This window comes from Diadema setosum, chromosome 16 (genome assembly GCF_964275005.1).
Source record: "Diadema setosum chromosome 16, eeDiaSeto1, whole genome shotgun sequence".
NCBI lineage: Eukaryota > Metazoa > Echinodermata > Echinoidea > Diadematoida > Diadematidae > Diadema > Diadema setosum.
In genome coordinates this window covers 3,033,581-3,055,806 of record NC_092700.1, presented here as the reverse complement: position 1 = coordinate 3,055,806, position 22,226 = coordinate 3,033,581, and the positions used below count along the sequence as shown (strand labels likewise).

At 38.1% G+C, this 22,226-nt stretch overlaps 1 protein-coding gene across 1 annotated transcript; it reads right to left on the bottom strand.

Annotated features, from left to right (window-relative positions):
* Positions 1-10,741: 10,741 nt before the first annotated feature.
* On the bottom strand, positions 10,742-12,055 carry LOC140240203 (uncharacterized). Its single transcript, XM_072319998.1, has one exon. It carries the CDS (start codon positions 12,053-12,055, stop codon positions 10,742-10,744), a length of 1,314 nt encoding a protein of 437 aa, XP_072176099.1.
* Positions 12,056-22,226: the final 10,171 nt, after the last annotated feature.

Genomic DNA, 22,226 nt, shown 5'->3' with positions numbered 1-22,226 from the left:
GCCCTCTAACGGCAGTCTGAGTAAAAACCTGCTAATTCCAATGTCGTTCACAATATGTTGCTTGTGTGAGTGAAGATGACGGAATCACTGAATGTCTCGCACCTGCCTTTATCATCTTACCATCGCCCTTACCCGTTCATGGTTTTCTCGAAAATTAAACATTATTAACATTCTCAAGAAAGAAAATCAAAGTAATGTTGGTTCGATATGCCTTCATTTCATCCTTGAATGTTTGTCCACTAAAATCGTCCCTGGCCTGCCACCAGCAATAAACATGTGTCATATTTCATATTTATTTTCATTTCCCTTTAAGAGTGATGTTCTTCCCCGTGTTTATATTCCTCAAAAGCTAAAGAAAGGAAAAAAAAATTCACAGCGTTTTGGATGATTTACTTGTAATTGACGACCATTCACTCCCTGGCACTGCTCGATTAATTTCTTATACTTACAACGAATCTTCTTCAATCCAGGAGTGAGTAAATTTTACTCATTGTTCCCCACATCTTAAACCAAGTATAATCTCGTTGACATTGTTCGGAAATATTCATTATGTCAATTTTTCTAACAAGTGGGGGACATGAAATTGTGAAATCGACATTAAACAAGTAGGGATCTTGACCCATTGAACCGGGAAATTATGCGAAAGATTAATTCCAGTTGGCTTGCGGAGTGCATGAGTTTGATTGTCCCGGCTATAGCCACTGAATTCCTCTTGAGATAGATAATAGTCTTCTGCAGTTGCGTTCATATCTGTGACCGTGCACCTCAAAACGAACATAAAGTCGCACACACTGATTTTGCGTGAGGACTGAAAATAAGTAAATGGGTCAACTTAGCCGAACTTGACGTTTTCATATTTTCTGAAAGAGCGGGTCTTCTTTTACATTATGCTAAAATTTGGTATCATAAAACGGATAGGAAAGTGTGTTTTTTTAGCAGTTTATCTCGAACATTTTTGGTAGAATAGTGTGATTAGGTGTGTCTTAAGAATCCCTTTTTCATTTCTGAAAAACCTTGTCCACACTCTTCACTTTCAACTCTTTTCAACTTTTGAACAGATAGTGCTACTGCTTTGAAAGTTGGCATTTATTATAGACAGAATGTCTTAATGAGGCATGCTTAATTTCCGTTTAATCTGATAATCCATTCATTGTTGTTACTCTGGTGGTTTACTTCCTGTTTTTTGTCCCATTCATCCCACAGCCACCACTGTTCGGTAAAGATTAAGCGCTTAAATAGACACTGTACTTCAGAGCCTCTTTTCTCAGTTCACACTTTTCCTGAGTTTGTGCTTTCTTTCCAATATTTAGATAGGTTAAGAGAGTCCATTTGACTTGAGTTGTACATCATTTTAAAGCTTAAAGTCTGCTCTTTCAGAATATAGCCTTAACTAAAAATTCATGTCTGGCGACGTTTTGTTTGTTTTGAGGTGCAGGGTCACATTTTAGAAATGTTACGTTCATTTTGTGATTCTGTTTTCTCTTCGCTCGTTTGTCTTTTTTTTTTTCTTATTCAGCGTGGTTTCTAAGATGTAATATCAAAGCACCCCTTGTCAAAACTCACTAACTACAAACGTTACCTTTTTTCTCCCTCGAATTTTGAAAATAGGATTGTCTTGATGATGATAAGTATTTCAATATCTTTAATAACAAAAGATAGAAGAGTATAGAAATAGTTTTCCTGTTCTTTAGACTCTCTACGTTATTAAGTATTTACATAGAACTATTTCCAAGACTGTATTTCAATGTATTCAAAATGAAAACGAAGAAAAGCCATATAATGATGAATACAAACAATCATTACCAGATTTGTGTCAGTACTAAAACCTTTATTCATAGTAAAAATCGGCAATCGACACTTATAGCGGTATTCTTTTTTTTCTTTCTCTGTGCGTATGTGCGGTGTGTGTGGTATATTCATACACTGGTACATGTTCTTTTATGACTGTGGTTGGATGCGCTTGAGTGCCATCCAACAATCGAACTGCCTGCTTTCTGTTAAAATTGCTTGGTTTGCCCTGCTGTTTCCTCTCACTCGTCCTTCTCTCCTCCCTCCATTCCTTCTTTTCTTTCCCTCCTTCCTATTCCCTCTAACCTATCCCTTTCCTTTGTCTCTTTGTCTTGTCTACGCACCTGTTTATTGTGAGCGTCTTGTACGTGTGTGTGTGTGTGTGTGTGTGTGTGTGTGTGTGTGTGTGTGTGTGTGTGTGTGTTTGTGTGTGTTTCCTTACCTTTACGTGCATTTCATTGTGAGTCCCATGTATTGAATGACCCAAATTCCTACAAGCTTTTCTTCTACATGGGTGTCACTTTTCCATCTAAATAACGCAGTTATCTTTAACAATGGTATAAGTCCATTTGGTATGCACATAATTTTGTTGTGATACATTGAACATTTCTTTTTTTTTTCAAATCTGTATCGATAACGAACATACAGTCATAAAGATAAACAACACCATAAACATAAAGTCAGCGCTAAAACTGCTTGTTTGTTTTGGTAATCAATGGTCTTTCTTTCTTTGCAGCAAAATCATTGAACCTGACAGCTAAGCTGGGGATTACAAATGCTTCATTTTTTTTTTCTTTAACATTCTATAGCGTTGTGGTAAAACAAAATACTAAAATAGGCTGCATAGTAAAAGAGCAATATGAAGAATGTTATGTTTATTTCATCCAGAGTTCATAAAGTCAATAAGTATTAATAAATTTATTTTATCAATATTTTATACATAATTCTAAAAAGGAGGGGACTACATGATATTCCCTTATCTATTATGGACATTATTCCTGTTGTTTGGTTTCCATCATTTCTCAGACGAATCTCAAGGTTGTGATGATAATAAGAAAACAGGATTTTATTTTGGCGACACATCCTTAGACCATAATCTTCATCCGTATGCTCATCTACAACTGCTACTGTTATTAAACCTGTTTTACAATCACATGGTTTGCGCCCTCAACTGGTTATTTCGAGAATAGGTTGACGTTATGACTATACCACTAGTGACCAACTGAGACAGTATAATGCCTTAGCAAAGGGCGAATCACGACGCATCTAGATTTGAATTACACCGAGTTTAAAAAGCTCACGATATCGGTTCAGGTGTACCTCAAAATAAAGCCTTGTATTTACCTAATCTGACATAATAAAGTTGTTTTATTCATATGACTTTTAGGTGTACCTAACTGAACGCAAAAGTTGATGTGCTGATACATGATTAAAAGATATTGTATACTTAGTAATTCTAATAACTTCAGGTTTCTAACTCTTTTTTTATGTGTGTGTGTCTGTGTGTGTGTGTGTGTGTGCAGGGGCGGATCCAGGAATTCCGTAAATGGGAGGCGCCTTTGCCAAAAAAAAAAAGGGGGGGGGGAGCCCATATTTGTTTTCTTTTGTTTAAAGCAAAATTAAATAGGGGCGCGCGCCCGGGACACCTTCCCCCGGTCCACCATTGGTGTGTGTGTGTGTGTGTGTGTGTGTGTGTGTGTGTGTGTGTGTGCGTGTGTGTAAGTAATATTTTATTTTAATATTTCGATACCTGTTTTTTACCTTTCTCACTGTTCTCTTTTGCCTTCTGTCAGAAGACCTCCTGCAGACTATTGTGTTGTGTGTGTGTGTGTTTGGTTTTTTTTTTTTCTAGATGGTAAAACATGGAGACAAAACACGGAGACGGAGAAACAAAGAAAACAAAAATAATAGACAATCCAGAGCCGCCGACTCAGCAACACTAATATTTGGACAATAATAAAAGACAATAATAATTGCGGGATCTTCACTGACCCTCTACTGCCTTTGTTTGTTTACCCTCCTGATCTAATCACCCTCCCTTTACCTGTTGGACTCCTTGCCCATGTCCTCCTACAATTGTACGCTCCCTTTTGGTTTTCTTTGTTCTGTGTTCCAAGCTCGTCCCTGACTGTCCTTGTTGTGTGAAGTCCGTATTATGTGATTGCTTTCCTTGCCTGTTTGTCATTTAACCTCTGACGAAATTTCTGCTGGAATCCAAAGCTCTGGCCCCTTTTGACTCCATTTACCAATGATTGTCAGTTACACACTGTTATAGAGGTCTTAATCCCGTTAACATTGCTGAAGTTATCCGAAGGTTTGTTTTAAATCCGAAACATCTCGTGCATACGTTAATGCGTGGATGCTTCTTCTTCTTCTTTCTTGTGCTGGGAAAGGGCTACAATTGGTGGTATATCAGCAATCTGTTGGTTCCTCATGATTTATTCAAAACCGCACAAAACTGATTGAAAAAACCTACGTCCTGACGCGTACGCAGAACGAGATAAATGTCATTTGTACATCGCTTAGTACTTTCAATTCTACAAAATATGCCCTAAAATTTTATAATACCTTGCTATTGTGAGTTATATAAAAACGGCAGGTAGTTCGATCTCGCTGCCAGTTAATCAGACTCTCAATGTCAGTGTAGGACAGTATTCAAGGTTTGCTCGTCAGTGTTTTTCTCCTATAGGCATATCAAAATTGTACAACTCAGGTTTTAGGTGATGATTATTCAACAGGGATAAAATTATCCTGTTTAATTTCTCAAGATTGTTGCATATTCTAAAGAAATAGAATAAATTGGCATGTAAAGTGCATTGACCTCTGTTTGGTTTACCTTCTGGGAGCTTGGGAATATAACCCACAGTGACGGATGGTGATGGGGGGGGGGGGGGTATAGAGTTTGAACTCATTCCATTTTGTGAGGGAAGAAGAGTGGCTTAGCCCATATTACATGTATTAAGGTGTTTTTTGTTGTTGTTTTGCTTGTCAGGCAGGAAAGACTATTATTATTATTATTATTATTATTATTATTATTATTATTATTATTATCATTATTATTATTATTATATATATATATACATGTGTGTGTGTGACCGTGCATCACAAAACAAACAAAAAAAGTCGCAAGGACGCAAAAAAAAAGTGAAATGGTCAACCAAGTCAATATTCAGCTTTTCATATTTTCTGAAAGAGCTACATTTCTTCTGCATTATTGTGAAGTTTAGGATCATAATATGAATGGGAAAGTGTGTTTTCAGCAGTTTTTCTGTAACCCTTTTTTTGGGGACAGTAGAATGAGTAGTTATGTCTTAGAAGACCCTTTTAAGATCTTGATCTCCTTTGTACACTCTTCACTTTCAAGTCTAATATCTTTTGAAAAGATAATGCTACTGCTTTGAAATTTTGCATTAATCATGGGTAGAATGTTTTGATAGAAGATGCTTGATTTCCGCTTAATATAATCCCTTCATTGTTGTTGCTCCGTTGGTTTACATCCTGTGTTTTGTCCCTTTCGTCGCACAGTTAGCACAGCTGTATGCTAAAGATTAATGATAAATTGAATAGACCTTGTACTTCAGAGCTTCTTTTCTCAGTTCACACTTTTCCAGAGTGTGTGCTTTCTTTTCAGTAGTTGGAGAGGTTAGGGGAGCCCATTTGAATTAGGTTGTACACCAAGCTGAGAGTCTGCTCTTTCAGAATCTGCGCTTCACTAAATATCCGTGTTTGGCGGAGTTTTGATAGTTTTTTGTGATGCAGGGTCCCATGATATCCGTGTCTACACTGTAAAAATTGTGTTTAGTTTCTAAACACCTAACTAAACACTTTTCTGTGGCAGTTTTAAAACACTGCGACGCGTTTATATATTGAACATGTTTAGGAGCTAAACACATGCTGTGTTTATTTTCAGCACACCCTAGGTGTTTATCACACACACATGTTTATGTTTTAAACGGTTCTGATGTTTAAGAACTAAACACCTGCTCTGTTTATAGGGTAAACACTAAACGTTTACACCATAATCACTCACAATGTTGAAATACTAAACACCGCACAGTCACATAATCACCCACAATCTAAACACTGAACCAAAAAAATAAACATGACGCATTGAGTGGTTACGTTGTAAACACTGCGACATGTTTATTCACTGTGATAGATTAAAAACACTGCGACATGTAGTGTTTTAGTGTTTATTCTCAGAACACATGTCTGATTTTTTGATCGATCACAAAATTGCATACACTAAACATGTGACATGTTTACATATTAAACATGGCAATTTCTCAGTGTTTATATGATACATGTTTACACCTTATACATAGTAATTTCCACGTGTTTATACGAGACATGTTTACACATCATACATTCATACATGCTAATTTCCACGTGTTTACATGAAACATGTTACTCATCATACATGTTAATTCCCATGTATTCATTAATGTAAAGTGGATTGTTTCCACTTTTGCATGGAATGAGATAAACGCATTGTGACATTATATAGAATTTACCCAGTATTTACCAAATCATCAGCACACTTACGTCGCATAATACCAGGGAAGACCTGGGTTAGCTTTCACAAACATTTTGGCTACAAGAGTCAAAGGCAATTCTCTGAATGCAAGTTATCAAAACATCAGTCAAAGCTTGGGCAATATCTGATGAATAATAACTTAAATTCCTTTAAATATTACCATGTTTTGCTATATGACACCATACTGAGTTAAATGCAAGAGACCTGGGAGTCACTGGCCTGTACACGAAGACGTAAATGAAATTCTCTCTTATACACACATTAAAGTTTGTATATGCAGGAAATTGCACTCAACTCACTTTGAAAAAATATTGCATTTAACAATTACTTTTCAGTCACATGTAATTCTTGGCCTACTTTCAAGAATTGCCTTCTTTCTATTCAGAACTAATTCTTAGTATTGTCAAACAAACTAATAAACTTGTTGATTGTGAATTGCAACTCAACGCTTCGGAAGCTTGACACAATGTATGTAACACCTCCAGGAACATAACTGCAGTCTGTGAACAAATCCATTCCGACCTTGAAGATTGCATCAATTATTGGCAAAGCGCTTTGGGATATCCGAACTAGATTAGGTTCACGGCAAATTATACCATGCACAACATGGTTGTACTGGTACTGATCAGGGAGTGTAGATGATGAACTCCATCATAAACAACCCCCCCCCCCCCTCAAAAAAAAAAAAAAAATGTTTTCACAGTATTTAGCCTGTGGTGAACATCTGCGCTCCCTGATCAGTACCAATAATGGAACTTAAATACATGATATTGTTCTTTTCACTGCGACGATCACTGACAGTACATGTAGGCTAACAGTACTGTATGGATTTTTCACTTTTGCTATTTTGAGAGAAATATTAGAATTTTAGTGGATTTCAAGGGGGTGAGTGAGAAAAAACTTCTACCTTGCTTGAACTTTGGAGAAAGAGGTCAAGCTCAGTGGGTATACATGAATAGTCTATTAGAGTCTAATCAGTCTTATCATACTCCACATAATCATGGTGTGGAGGGCTAATTTCAATCTCGACACAGCAGAATTTTTTTTTGGTAAAGACACGAGGATATGAACAAAGAAAAAATAATTCATTGCAACTGGAGGCGGGAGGGTATGCAAGGTTGTCATGAATACGCGATGTGATCAGCAAGACTCCTCCCTTGTCAATTTGGCAGTCAGTTGCAAGACTCCTACCTATTCTCCATACATGTTGTACTACATTTCTAATACCTCTCTCCATGTGACCGATTTCAAGAATATCTCAGAAAGAAAATAACTACCGAGTACTGCATTTCCTATCAGGTCTACAAGAAAATTGCAAAGAATTCCAAAAAAAAAAAAATACAACTACATGTACTGGCCTCTTATTTGCGTCCAGTATCTGCTGATTGTATAGGAAGCACCTGAGGGAAAAAATGAAATGGCTGATATTTTGATTTGATTTGCTTTGATTTCTACATTCCTTTTTGTACAAGAATATAACAGAAAGCCAATCGAACAAAGTTCTTGAGTAATATCTAAACAGTGAATTACAAGGACATTGGTTGATGAATAAAATGAAGTAAATAAAACTGTTTTTCTTAATAGTGCAAAACGATTTCGAACAAGTGTCTTTACATATCAGTTGAAATTACAATTTTACGTATCAGCTGTTAAAAAAGACAATTAAACATATCTATGGGCAATAGCAATGCAGGTGACCATTATCGTAAGCATAGAGGACAATGGGCTGGCATAGGTAAAATAAAGCGATCTTAAAAAAGGGTGGGTCAGGACTTATTAGAATCACTTTGTTTTGAATATCCCTGCCATTTCAAAACCAATTTTCATCAAATAAACATTGAATTCCTCTTCAAATTATATAGGCCCCCTACCTTCATATTTCTTTAGAGGTTCGTCATTATGTAATACACACACGCATACACACACACGGAGAACTGAAGCCCCAATCGCATACGAAACTCTATCATCCCCAACATGATTTACGTTATTCTAGTATACAGGTTTAGATGCACACTGTTAGTGAAGAAAAAAAAAACACAATAAAAAGGTTGCTCTAACAGGCGGGATGCCTCCTAATAGGTATGTAGTGCATCATGACGATGTGAGACAACAGCACATGGCAACCGGGAAAAAGATTATTAACATTCAAAATTATCACCCATGGTTCATTTCCTTCATATGGCATGTAGGCCTATAGATATACTGTATATCAGTATATCTTGCGATGTCCTTGTAATCCTCAGATGTTTGCACTTTTAGACGGGTTGTTATAGAAGTAAGCGCATGCATCTTTCATCCGAATCCAGACAGGTTTGGCGTGATCCCTGAGCAATTCTTCCATGACGTACTGGTGCTGGTAAAAAGAAAAGGAAAACAAATCAGTTGGCTTTGCAATACAATAGACTTAACTGCTCCCATAGATTCTGAAAATGAATGAATAGCAAAGAAGTTGACTGAATCCATAGCAAGTTCAAATTATAAGGGTAGAACAGAATCCCTTCATCACATTAGCACTTAGTGTCTTGCGTAAGTTTTTACTTACTTTGCTGAATTTTCTGGAAATAATTCAAGACTTTTTTGTTGTTGCTTCTTTCTTATTCATCATCATTATCAAGCAGAGTTACAACCATTACTGTATCCTTTGTCTCTTGGGTGAAGATATTCACATCTGTAATTTACACTTTCAACAATATTTGCAATAAATCAATTTTCCATATATATATATATATATATATATATTTTTTTTTTTGTGTGTGTGTGTATGTAATGGATTGGATTCGGGAGTCGGAAGTAGGTCCTCCCCCTCCCCCAGAAAAAAAAAACAAAACAAAACAAACAAACAACAAACAAACAGAAGAACTTCTAAGAACGGTCACCTCAAATTTCAAATCCATGAACGGATAAGAAAGATGTCTGTGTGCGCATGCGCTGGCCGTCGATTCAGTGTAGCTCTCCCAAGGTCCTATCGACCGAGTCACATTCAGTCATCAATTCGAACAGAAAGGGACTATTGGCAGAACCAAACGTTGCCCGAAGCTTGTTTTCAATACTTCAACTTAACTGGTGAGTCTTCAAATTGAAGAAATGTTTGGAATTTAAGTTGATATTTACCCGCGATACTACGTCTGTCGTGATCCTGAATGCTACAATGCCCAGCCCCATTCAGCTATGCTTATGGGGCTGCTGGTCGCAGTTAGCTATGCATATGGGGCTGCTGGTCGCAGTTATCATGCATGCAGTAACGGTTTCGTACAATACGTGTACTGTATGCTGATTCTCGCGGATACGGCGGTACCGCGACGGCTCTGGTATGAAACCATTATTGCATGTTACTAAGATATGAGAGCACTTTGGGGCGAGTAAGTCTCACAGTGTTAGTTATATGAAAGGTACTTTAACCTGAAACACAAACTAAGACAAGGAAATTCATGGAAACTTTTGAGGTACCAAAACTTTATATGTGACCCTGCACCTCAAAACAAACAAAAAGTCGCCAGATATGAATTTTTAGTTAAGTCCATATTCTGAAAGAGCAGACTTTAAGCTTTAAAATGATGTATAACTCAAATCAAATGGACTCTGCTAACCTATCTAAATATTGGAAAGAAAGCACAAATTCAGATAAAATGTGAACTGAGAAAAGAGGCTCTGAAGTACAGTGTCTATTCAAGCGCTTAATCTTTACCAAACCGTGCTGGCTGTGCGATGAATGGGACAAAAAACAGGAAGTAAACCACCAGAATAACAACAATGAAGGGATTATGAGATTAAACTGAGATTAAGCATGCCTCATTAACACATTCTGTCTATAATTAATGCCAACTTTCAAAGCAGTAGCACTATCCTTTCAAAAGTTATTCGAGTTGAAAATGAAAAGTGTTGACAAGGTTTTTCAGGAATGAAAAAGGGATTCTAAAGACACACCTAATCACACTATTCTACCAAAAATGTTCGAGATAAACTGCTAAAAAACACACTTTCCTGCCCGTTTTATGATACCAAATTTTAGAATAATGTAAAAGAAGACCCGCTCTTTCAGAAAATATGACAAAGTCAAGTTCGGCTATATAGGTTGACTCATTTCACTTATTTTCAGTCCTCACGCAAAATCAGTGTGTGCGACTTTATGTTCGTTTTGAGGTGCACGGTCACATATGGAAGATAATAAACGGAAAGATGTTAACTCCACAAATGCCATGGGTCGTCAGCAGCACACCAGGGATCACCAGTGTTTCGGCCATTTAAGTGCTGTACACCTCCCCCTGGCTGGCCGGTGCTGCGTTGGGATCCCCTTGACAGCACCCCCATGGCATTTCAGAGAAAAAACAAAACAAAACAAAACACAACATCACAAAACAAGACAGAAAAGAAAAAGCTAGGCATCAATCACCTCTCCTCACTCCCGAAACACTCTCTCTACACCCCCCTATTCCCACCACCCCAAGCCTTCCCTACTATCCATGCAGATCCTGCCTCCGCTGCCCCACAAATTCTCCTGATCCACCTTTCCCCGTCCCTACCACCTATTCCCATCCCTCTGACCCACCTCCTTACCGATCGTCCAGCATATCCCCTGCATCCCACCTCCACAGTATGCACCTCCGCTCTCCACCCCCTTTTCTCACACTCCTCCCTCAACTCAGCATACCTATCCAGCTTTCTTTCCCTTGCCTCATCCATCCTTGTCTCCCATGGCACAGTCAGCTCCACCATTGCTAACCTGTGCACAGACCTAGCCACCAGCACCATGTCCGGCCGAAGGGCAGTTACTACCACCTCCTCTGGCACTGTACGGTTTCCCTCATCCACCCGCACCTCCCAATCATCCCCCGCTGCTAAGATTCCCCCACCATCATCCCTCTGACCCTTCCTTCTCACACTGCATCTCACACCCTCCTTCACAAACCTGATTCCCCTCACCCTAGGAGGCCCATTCTTATTCCTTGCCTCCACTGCCACCCTCGCCACCTCCGCCATCTCCTTCAACACCTGGTTATGCCTCCATGTATAGACCTGTAATAGACCTCCACATGCTGACAAAGTGTGCTCTAGTGAGCCCTTCGCCTTGTTGCAAACCCTGCATCCACCATCCTCCACAGTGCCCCATCTCTGGAGATTTACTGGAGACGGCAAAACATCAAAGGTGGAACTGATCATGAAGCGCACAGCTCCAGAGGACATTGACCAAATGTCATTCCATGACACCTTCCTCTGCTCCACCCCTTCCCATCGGGTCCATGCTCCCTGCACTCCCTGCTGTACAGCCTTGGCAAAGCGGTACTCCTCCTCCTTCTCCTTAACCGCCTCCACCACCAACTCCCTCCTACCCTTCCTGCCTAGCTTGCTGTACCATCTGACACCCTGATGAAACCCGACCTCTTTCCGACCCACCTGAACCGCACCCTGCATCTCCTTCCACTTTGCCATTGCCACTGCCTCGTCCGCAGCCTCCTCCGCCCTCCACTTCCTCCCTGTGCGGATCGGTGGCCTAACTCCTGCTATTACCTGGTCCTTTGACTCCCTCATCATCATCACTAGCCTAACCTTGCCAGCTTTAAACTCCTCCACCACTGACGTCATAGGCAATTGCAACCTGCCTGATCTGCAAAAGAATGCCAGATCTGTAAGCATTCTTGGAACGCCTAACCACTTCCGGTAGTACGAGTTCATCTTCTGCTGCATCCTCTCAACCCTGGACACTGCCACCTCGTACACTTGCAGTTGCCACATGATCCGTGGTAGCAAGCCAAACTAGCAGCACCACACCTTCGCATTCCCAGGGATGAGTGTCCTGTCCACCCTCTTCAACCACTCCACCACTTTCTCATAGATCTGAACTCCTCGGTGCCTGTCATTCAACTTGCCCTCATACCACCGCCCAAGGCTCTTTACTCCCTGCTCAGTGACCTGAGGGATATCTTCTCCCCCAATCTGAAATCTCCTTGCGACCACCTTCCCCTTCCGCACTGACACTGAGCGGCTCTTCTTGGCCTTGAACTTCATCCGTGTCCAGGCCACCAACTCCTCTAACCTATGGAGGCCATCTTTGACCTGGGTCTCGTTGCCAGACACGATTGTGAGATCATCCATGAAAGCCCTAATCGACGGCACAACCACATCTGCAGCCAGCATCAACCCTTCAATTCTCGGGGCCACACACCGCCGGGTTAACACTTCCATCCCAAGGACAAACAGCAGCGGCGAGACTGGACACCCCATGGGGATGCCAATTTCTAGCGCTTGCCATTCTGTTGTGTAAGTCTGGGTCGTGAATCTCATCCTGAACTGGCTGTAGTTATCTTCAATAGTGAAACAGATGAGAATCATCAGAGATAATATCTTAAAACATCCTACAACTTGACTCCAAGATTTTACGTCGTCGGTTTTTTTTTTATATGAACAATAGTGAATAAGACGTTATGATATTTATTGAGTTTAATTATTGTTTGATAAAAAAAATATTATATGTACTTAAGTGACGTGATTGAACAATTGTACACGGATAATAAGAAGTTCTACAAGACGTAAGTAGACTTTTACATTTTTATCTATCAGTTGAATTCCGGGCATTTTCTCGCCAGAAGAAATATTCATCGATGGCGTGCTGACATCGACGTCATCATGGTGAGCACGCAGCTTCCTGACTCAACTTCATTTTATTCACAACTCATTTTAGTATTGTTTGTGGGCATAATGGGCATGCCACCAAAAAAAGGTATTGTGTTTATTATGTTTATGGTGATCCCTTTTTTACCTAAACAGTTTTTCAAGTAACTGCCAAAAATAGGGGAGACAAATTTAATATTTCATTAAATGCTATATTACAATTTTCTCGTCTCAATTACCTCATGAGGTTGGGGTAAATGTGACGCACGTTAATTGAATGTACATTGGCGTACTTCCGCGCGTACTTCAGCCTTTTTCATTTTGTTTAAACAGGCCTATGCGTACAATGCCGTCCCACTTACCCCAGTACGTTGAGGCAAGTGGGGCAATGTGTAATCTTGATCTTAATTATGTACAATATTTACCCAAAACACATGTCACATATTTGTATCTTGTTCACGATTAGAGTTTTTTTTTTCTATTTTTGTTTTCTATTTTAGCTTCATATTTCCTAAATATGCTGTGTCCCACTTACCCCACTTTCAATTTGTATATCTTTCTTACAGTTGCATGAATATATCCATTGTTTTTCTTTCTTGAAAAAAAGAAGATACAAACATTGTTTTTTTCTTTCAAATTTCTTGAATCTCCTGAAAAAAAAAAGAAGAAATCTTCATCAGAAAAAAGAAGAAAAAAAGCGCGTAGCTCTGGGTGCATCCTGTCGTGACTTGATGCTAAAGTCGTAAACCGAAATACATGTGTGTTTTTTAGCAATGGAAAACATATTATGGCCTGATGGATAATGCAGATGCACAAACACTACTCTCCCTTCCTCTGTGCCCCTTCGTCTCACCTCAATACAAAAGGCAAGTCTCAGTTTCAGTTTTGATAAGTTTTATTTCTACACTTGGACATAGCAAAAACAGTCACGATCCTTTGCAATTATTGGTGTTTGAAAGCAGGGATATAACCCTACAGGATGTGTGAACGATGCGCGTAGCTCCGGAGTTCCTTGTGTCTCCTTCCGCCACCTGTCATCAAATGTCGTTGACCGCTAGTGCTTTGTTTAGAGGAAAGGAGAACACATAATGGTCGGAGTGGATAACGCAGGTGCGATAAATATCCTTTCCTTTTGTGACCGTGCATCACAAAACCAACAAAAATTCGCACCCCTTGATTTTATGTTGGGCCTCAAAAAAGATGGAACGGGTCAATCTTTGGTTTTCATATTTTCTGAAAGAACTATCCTTGCTCTACATTATTCTTAAGATTGGGATCATACAATGAATATGAAGGTGAGTTTTCAGCAGTTTTTCTACAACCTTTTATTTATTTATTTTTTTTTTTTTGGAGAGAGAGAGAGAATGTGATCAGTTGTGTCTTAGATGACCCTTTCTTAACGTTATACACCAAACTTAATTTCATGGGGGAAGAGGTTTGTTTAATGTATTGCTTCAGTTTATTTCGCATCATTGTTTAAAAAACCCCAAAAAACACTACCTGCAATACGCATTAGAACCACCGCTTGCTGTCGGGCGGAAGCTCGGTGGTCAAGTAGAGATTACGCCTGTCCGGAGATCAGGAGGTCGTAGGTTCGACTCCTGCTCGAGTATGTACGCCCATGATTTTTTTTTCTTTTATCATGGCTACTACAAAAACACCGATCATTCCAGTGCTTATTTATGACAAATAGGGTAATCTGTCAATCACTTGCATTGAAAACATCTCGACGGATGAATTTCATGAATTTGAAAAAAAAAAGAAGATACAAATTGGGAATTCTACCTTTACTGAAGAAGGATATTGTTCCTTTGAATTTGCATACATTGTGCGTAAGAGAACGCAAACCACAAGACTTGCTTTTTGCAATTAGAAAAAGGAGGTTCGTTAGGGACGAAAGACCTTCCCTATTGATCCCCATACACTTAACTCAGGTCTCATCGGATTCCATTTTTATGGCAGGTTTACGAGGATTTAAACATTCCGGAGCAATTGATGGAAATCTTTTTTGAATTTGTCTCAATCTTTTTAATCACTTTTTGTGACCCTGCACCACAAAACCAGCGAAAAGTCGCCAGACATAGATTTTTAGTAAAGGTCAGATTCAGAAGGCGCAGACTCTTTAAGCTTTAAACTGTTGTGTAACTCAATTCAAATGGACCCTCCTAACCTCTCTATGAATTGAAAAAAACAAACAAACAAACAAACTACACACTCTGGAAAGTGTGTTCTGAGAAAAGAGGCTCCGAAGTATAAGGTTTCTTTAAGCGCTTTAATCTACCCAAGCAGCGGTCTGTGCAATGAATTGGACTACACTAGCGTGATACGAGACTCCATACGAAAAACAATGAAGGAATTATCAGTTTAAGCTGATATTGACCATGCTCTATTAACACATTCTATCTATGACTAATACTAAGTTTACCAAAGTACCAAAGCAGTAGCATCATCTTTGAACAAGTTGATATATTTGAAGATAAAGAGTGTGTAAAGGGTTTTAAGAAATGAAAAGGGGCTTTTATCTGAAAAACATATACCTAATGAACACAATTCTTGAAAAAGGTTTTGTAGAAAAAGAAAAGGAAATGCTAAAGGAAATGTTCGTTTTATGATCCCAAACTTTGGAATAATGTAGCAGAAGAATTACTTTCTCAAAAACTATGACCAAACAAAAATGGGCAAGGTTCACTAGTGTCTTCTACTTTGAGTCTTCACGTAAAATCAGGGTGTGCAGCTTTTTGTTGGTTTTGTGATGCATGGTCACAAATATGTTGCACTCCCTGGATATCAGTGGTTTTATTATGCCAGTGTCAGCACACTGTACATGAAGTTCCGTCGTGGAAATATCACCGCATCCGTTGTGGAAAGATCGCCGCTTTACATATAAGTACATACCAGGCCATGCCCTGGCATACACGACTGCTCTTCATCTGTCCCTTGAAGAGCAATAGAATGTTGTCATGCCTTTCTGATCAGTAATCCTGGCATAAACTTTGTGTAAACCTTGAAGAAAACACACAGACCTCTCCTTCTTTTTTTTTTACTTTCTTCTATCTTATCTCAACGCAAGTCATCCCTTCCTTCTATTTTCTTTTTTTTTATATAAGTTGTTGGCGGCAATCCTTGCACAGTAGCACACGCACATACACAAGATCTATGATCATATGATTATACATACACACACATACACACATACATATATATATATATATATATATATATATACATATGATAGTATAATAAGAAAGTATATATCTGTGTGTGTGGTGTGTGTGTGTGTGTGTTTGTGTGTGTGTGACCGTGCATCACAAAACAAACAAGAAGTCGCACCCCTTGATTTTATGTAAAGACGCAATAAAGGTGAAATGGTCAACCAAGTCAATATTCAGCTTTCCATATTTTCTTAGAGAGCTACATTTCTTCAACATTATTGCAAGTTTTAGGATCATAATAATATTACAATTTTATATTATATAACCATGTTATGATGGGAAAGTTTGTTTTCAGCAGTTTTTCTGCAACACTTTTTGGGTGGAGAATAGAATGATTAGTTATGTCTTAGAAGCCCCTCTTCAATTCTTGAAATCCTTTGCACATTCTTCACTTTCAAATCTAATAACGTTAGAAAAGATAACGTTACTGCTTTGAAATTTGACATTTATCATGGGTAGAATGTTTGAATAGAAGATACATAATTTCCGCTTAATCTGAATATCCCTTCATTGTTATTGCTACGTTAGTTTACCTCCTGTGTTTTGTCCCTTTCATCGCACAGCTACCAAAGCTTGTATGTTTAAGATTAGTGATAAATTGAATAGACATTGTTGTTGCTCTAGTGGTTTACATCCTGTGTTCTGTTCCTTCCATGGCACAGTTATCACGGCTAGGTAAAGATTAAGACCGTTAATAGATCGTGTACTTCATAGCCTCTTTTCTCAGTTCACACTTTTCCAGAGTGTGTGCTTTCTTTCCAGTATCTAGGTAGGACAAGGGAGCCCATTAGAATTGAGTTATACATCATTTTAAAGCTTAGAGTTTGCTCTTTCAGAATCTGCCCTTAACTAAAAATCTGTGTCTGGCAAATTTCTATCTTTTTTTTTTTCTTTTTTTCGGGGGGGGGGTGGGGTGCAGGGTAAAATGAAAAATGATATTGCAAAAACTTTTTTTTTCCATTTATTTGGTTGTCTTTATGTTCGTTCGTTTGTTTGTTTGTTTGTTTTGCTTTTTGTTTGTTTCTTTGATTTGGGGTAGTGGCACACTCGAAGGATGATGTGTTGTTTCATCGCTTAGGAGAAGGCATTACTGGAGTAAAAGTCTTGTACGAACAAACAAATAAACAGAAACAAAATGGATGCCTCTTTTAATAGTGAAAAAAATGAGAATCATCAGAGATAGAATCATCAAAAATCATGAACATCCTACAACCTGACTCCAAAATTTTACGCCTTCGCTTTTTTTTATGAACAATAGTGACATGACGTTATGGTGATTAGTGCGTTAATTTTTAATAATTATAACAAAATATAATAATAATGATTATTATATATATATATGTGACCCTGCACCTCAAAACAAACAAGAAGTCGCCAGACATGAATTTTTATTTGAGACCATATTCTTGAAGGGGCAGACTTTAAGCTTTAAAATGATGTATAAATCTAAATATTGGAAAGAAAGCACAAACTCAGGAAAAGTGTGAACTGAGAAAAGAGGCTCTGAAGTACAGTGTCTATTCAAGCGCTTAATCTTTGCCAAACCGTGCTTGCTGTGCGATGAATGGGACAAAACACAGTAAGAAAACCACCAGAGTAACAACAATGAATGGATTATCAGATTAAACTGAAATTAGGCATGCCTCATTAACACATTCTGTCCATAATTAATGCCAGCTTTCAAAGCAGTAGCACTATCCTTTCAAAAGTTATTAGAGTTGAAAGTGAAGAGTGTGGACAAGGTTTTTCAGAAATGAAAAAGGGATTCTAAAGGCACACCTAATCACATTATTCTACCAAAAATGTCCGGGATAAACTGCTAAAAAAACACACTTTCCTGTCCGTTTTGTGATACCAAATTTTAGCAAAATGTAAAAGAGGACCCGCTCTTCCAGAAAATATGAAAAAGTCAAGTTCGGCTAGGTTGACCCATTTCACTTATTTTCAGTCCTCACGCAAAATCAGTGTGTGCGACTTTATGTTCGTTTTGAGGTGCACGGTCACATATTATATATATATATATATATATATATATATATATATATATATATATATATATAAGTAACAAAGCTGCAACAAAGTTCATGCTGTATTCACCAACGGTTTATTTCTTCACACAAATTTTCAAGCGTCTCGCCGCCCTTTCTCAAGTGTTGATATCAACACTTGAGAAAGTGTTGAGTATCAACAAAGTGTTGAGCATCAACACTTGAGTATCAAGTGTTGAGTATCAAGTGTTGAGTATCAACACTTGAGAAAGGGCGGCGAGACGCTCGAAAATTTGTGTGAAGAAATAAACCGTTGGTGAATACAGCATGAACTTTGTTGCAGCTTTGTTACTTATCTTTTTATCTTGCCAACACGTGGACTACCTTATCAACATATATATATATATATATATATATATATATATATATATATATATATATATGTATATATACATATACATATATTTTAGCGACATTATTGAGCAATTGAACACGGATAATCAGAAGTTCTAGAAGACGTAAGTAGACTTTTACCTTTTTATCTATGAGTTGCATTCCGGGCATTTTCTCGCCAGAAGAAATATTCATCGATGGCGTGCTGACAATGACGTCATCGTGGAAACATGGGAGAAAACGTAGCTTCCTGACTCAGCTTCATTACATTCAGAACTCATTTTAGTATTGTTAATCGGCATAATGGGCATGCCAACGAAAATGGGTATAAAGTGTGTTTTTATTATGTTTATGGTGATCTCTTTTTTACTGAAAGTATTTAATCATGTAACTGCCTGAAATACATCTTCTCGTCCCTATTACCTCATGAGGTTGGGGGAGTAAAATTTGACGCACGTTAATGAATGTACATTGGCCAAGTTGGCGTACTTCCACCTTTTTCATTCTGTGTAAACAGACCTACGCGTACAATGCCGTCCCACTTACCCCAGTGTGTCGGGGCTAGTGGGACAATAATAATATTTACCCCATATGTCACATATTTGTATCTTGTTCATGATCAAGCTGTGATGCTTGAATATTTCTTGCAGCATTTTTTTTCATAATTTCTAAATAAATGCTTAAGTGTCCTAATAAACACACTTTACATCTTCTTACAGTTCCATGAATATATTCATTGTTTTCTTTCTTTAAAAAAAGAAGAAGATAAAAACAATATTTTTTTTCAAGTTTAAGATTTTCAAAGAAAAAAAAATGTTCATCAGAAAAAAAGAAGAAAAAAGTTGGGGGACTCTTTAAAAGAACAATCTTATTTACATTTTTAGAAAACGTTCCGATTGATTTTATACTTATGAAACTGTTACAATATTGAAACATGATCGCCTATGTATAAAGAAAGATCAAATCCGACTGAAGCCGGACTGGTTTATCAACAAAATTCACTTTTCTAGCATAATGAGAATGCACTTGACTAACCGCTTTCAGAAAGCAGGGGGAATATTGTTAGGATGTTTAATTTTCTTGCAAAACAAAGTCGAAGTCTTTTTACTATTTTCTTTCAAACTGGTTGTCCACAAATACGTCATAGCCACTAGTCCTCCCCTCATCCAGCAGCCTCAAATTTCCACTGATGTGTTTTACTATTAAATGTTACTGCTTTCACTCAATTCACATTGCTCTTTTTTTAGGATTGGGTTCCCTTTAAATGAGATGCGTGGACTTGGAGAGCTTTTGTTAAACATTGTTACTGAATCGCTTTCACTTGTACTTTGCAATACGTGTGAAACAAACAATATACAATTCCAGATCTTCGTATTTACACCTGGGGATTCATTTAAAGTCAATGTCTAAGTAGACAAGCATTCTCATTTGAACTTTAATTTGCACATGCCGAAATCTCAACCTTGGATTCCTTTATCAAACAAACACTAAAATCCATTCCTCCTTCCTTCCTTCCTCCCGCAACAAGTCACGGTGCTTTCTAAGCTATTTTTGTTTTGACAGCAGACATAATATACAATTGTTCGCATGTTTCCTGATGCGCGTAGCCGTTGGTGCATCCTGTCGTGACTTGATAAAGATGTCAACCAGAATGTATGTGTGTTTTTTTCAGCAATGGAAAACAAATTATGGCCGTAATGGATAATGCAGATGCAATGAATACTATTTAAATTAATCCTATCCATATTTAACAAACACTACACTCTCTTCGACTGTGTCCCTTCGTCTCACCTCAATACTCGAGGCAAGTTTCAATTTCAGTTTCAGTTAGATTTATTTCTTCAATTGTACATAACAGGAAAAAAAAGTCACGATCCTGCCAAATTATTGGTATATGACAGTGGGAATATAATCCTACAGGATGTGTGAACGCTGCGCGTATAGCTCCACAGTCCCTGTGTGTTCTTCCACACCCGCTATTAATGTCCTTGACCGATAGTGCTTTGTTTAGAGGCAAGGAGAACACATGATGGTCGGCGTGGATTCTGCTGGTGCGATAAATGTCCTTTCCTTTTGTTAATGTGCATAGCAAAACCAAACTTTTTGTTGGGACTCCAGAAAGGTGAAACGGGTCAACCAAGTCAATCTTTGGTTTTTCTGAAAGAACAAGCATTGCTCTACATTATTCCTAAGATTGGGATCATAAAATGAATGTCAAGGTGTGTGTTCAGCAGTTTTGTTTTTTACAACATTTCTTTCTTTTTTTTTTTTTTTTTTTGGTAGAGTGATCAGGTGTGTCTATAGGTGACCCTCTCTTAACGTTATATACCAAGCACAATTTCCGGGGGGGGGGGGGTGGTTTGATATATTGTTTCAGTTTATTTTAGCATTATTGTGGAAATATTAAGATACGTGGTACCCGCTACCTGCAATACACCGCTTGCTGTCGGGCGGAAGCTCGGTGATCAGGTGGAGATTACGACTGTCCGGAGATCAGGAGGTCGTAGGTTTGAATCATTCTCGAGAATGTACGCCCATGATTTTTCTTTTTTTTTTTTTATCATGGCTACTACATGAACACTGATTAATCCAGTGCTTATTTAAGTCTCTGTAGGGCAATCGGTCAATCAGTTGCAATGAAACATCTCAACGGAAAAAATTCATGAATTTGAAAAAAAAAAAAAGATACACATACTGAAGAGTGATATTGTTACTATGAATATGCAAACACTGTGCGTAAGAAAACACAAACCACAAGACTTGCTTTTTGCGATTAGAAAAAGGAGATTTGTTAGGAACGAAGGATCTTCCCTATTGATCCCCATACATTCAATTCCGGTCCCATGAGATTCTATTTTTAACCCTATTTTAACTGGGTTATTTGCCACCAACATATTTACTGGGGGAGGGGGGTCAATTTGTCCCCCCCCCTTCAAATCTCGGCCGCCGATCGCGCGATCACCGCAACATTTTGCCTGAAGATAGAGCTGGATGCAAACTAAACGATTCCACGGTCATACAACAGAAATCTTGGCTTTCTATTTTTAGTAAATTAAGTAGGCAAATTTGCGCATAAAATCATATGTTCACCTATAACTCCTTTAAAAAGACTGAAGGATTACTAAATTTTTGTGTCAGAGTTCCTCAAGACATATCCGACAATTTTCTTGTAAAAATAGTACAATAAAAATAAGTTTCTTTTGTTTCGTATTGTTTTGTCAGTTTGATATGTTTATTGATTTTTTTGACCTTTTGTTTTCTATTGCTTTTTGCCAAAATTTGTTGCAGGCACTTTTCAAGCTTATCTACATTAGAATTGATAAATTTTAATGGCTAAAAGTTGAACAATCGAATTTATATCAATTTAACAAAAACACACACACAAACAAACTCAAATTTCATTGGATTTGCACACGATATCATGAATTTTAGCTGTTTTCGGGTTGACATGCGTATGCAAAATATTACAGTGTACCCGGACGTCGCAAATTTGGTCTCAAAATATGCGGGAGATTTCAATAAAAAAAAAAGTGATGAAACGACGCGGCAATAAGATTCTTTGCGATTGGTGTATCGTAGCGGGAAATGTCGTGGGTGTGTGTGTGTGTGTGGGGGGGGGGGCAATTTGACCCCCTCCCGGTCAGAATAGGGTTAAGGTAAATTTATATCTAATGGCACAATTCTTGAAAAAAAAGAAGAAAA

What these genes read in the sequence shown, in the direction of transcription:
- LOC140240203 (XM_072319998.1), bottom strand. Translation starts at nt 12,055, where the DNA reads ATGTGGCAACTGCAAGTGTACGAGGTGGCAGTGTCCAGGGTTGAGAGG.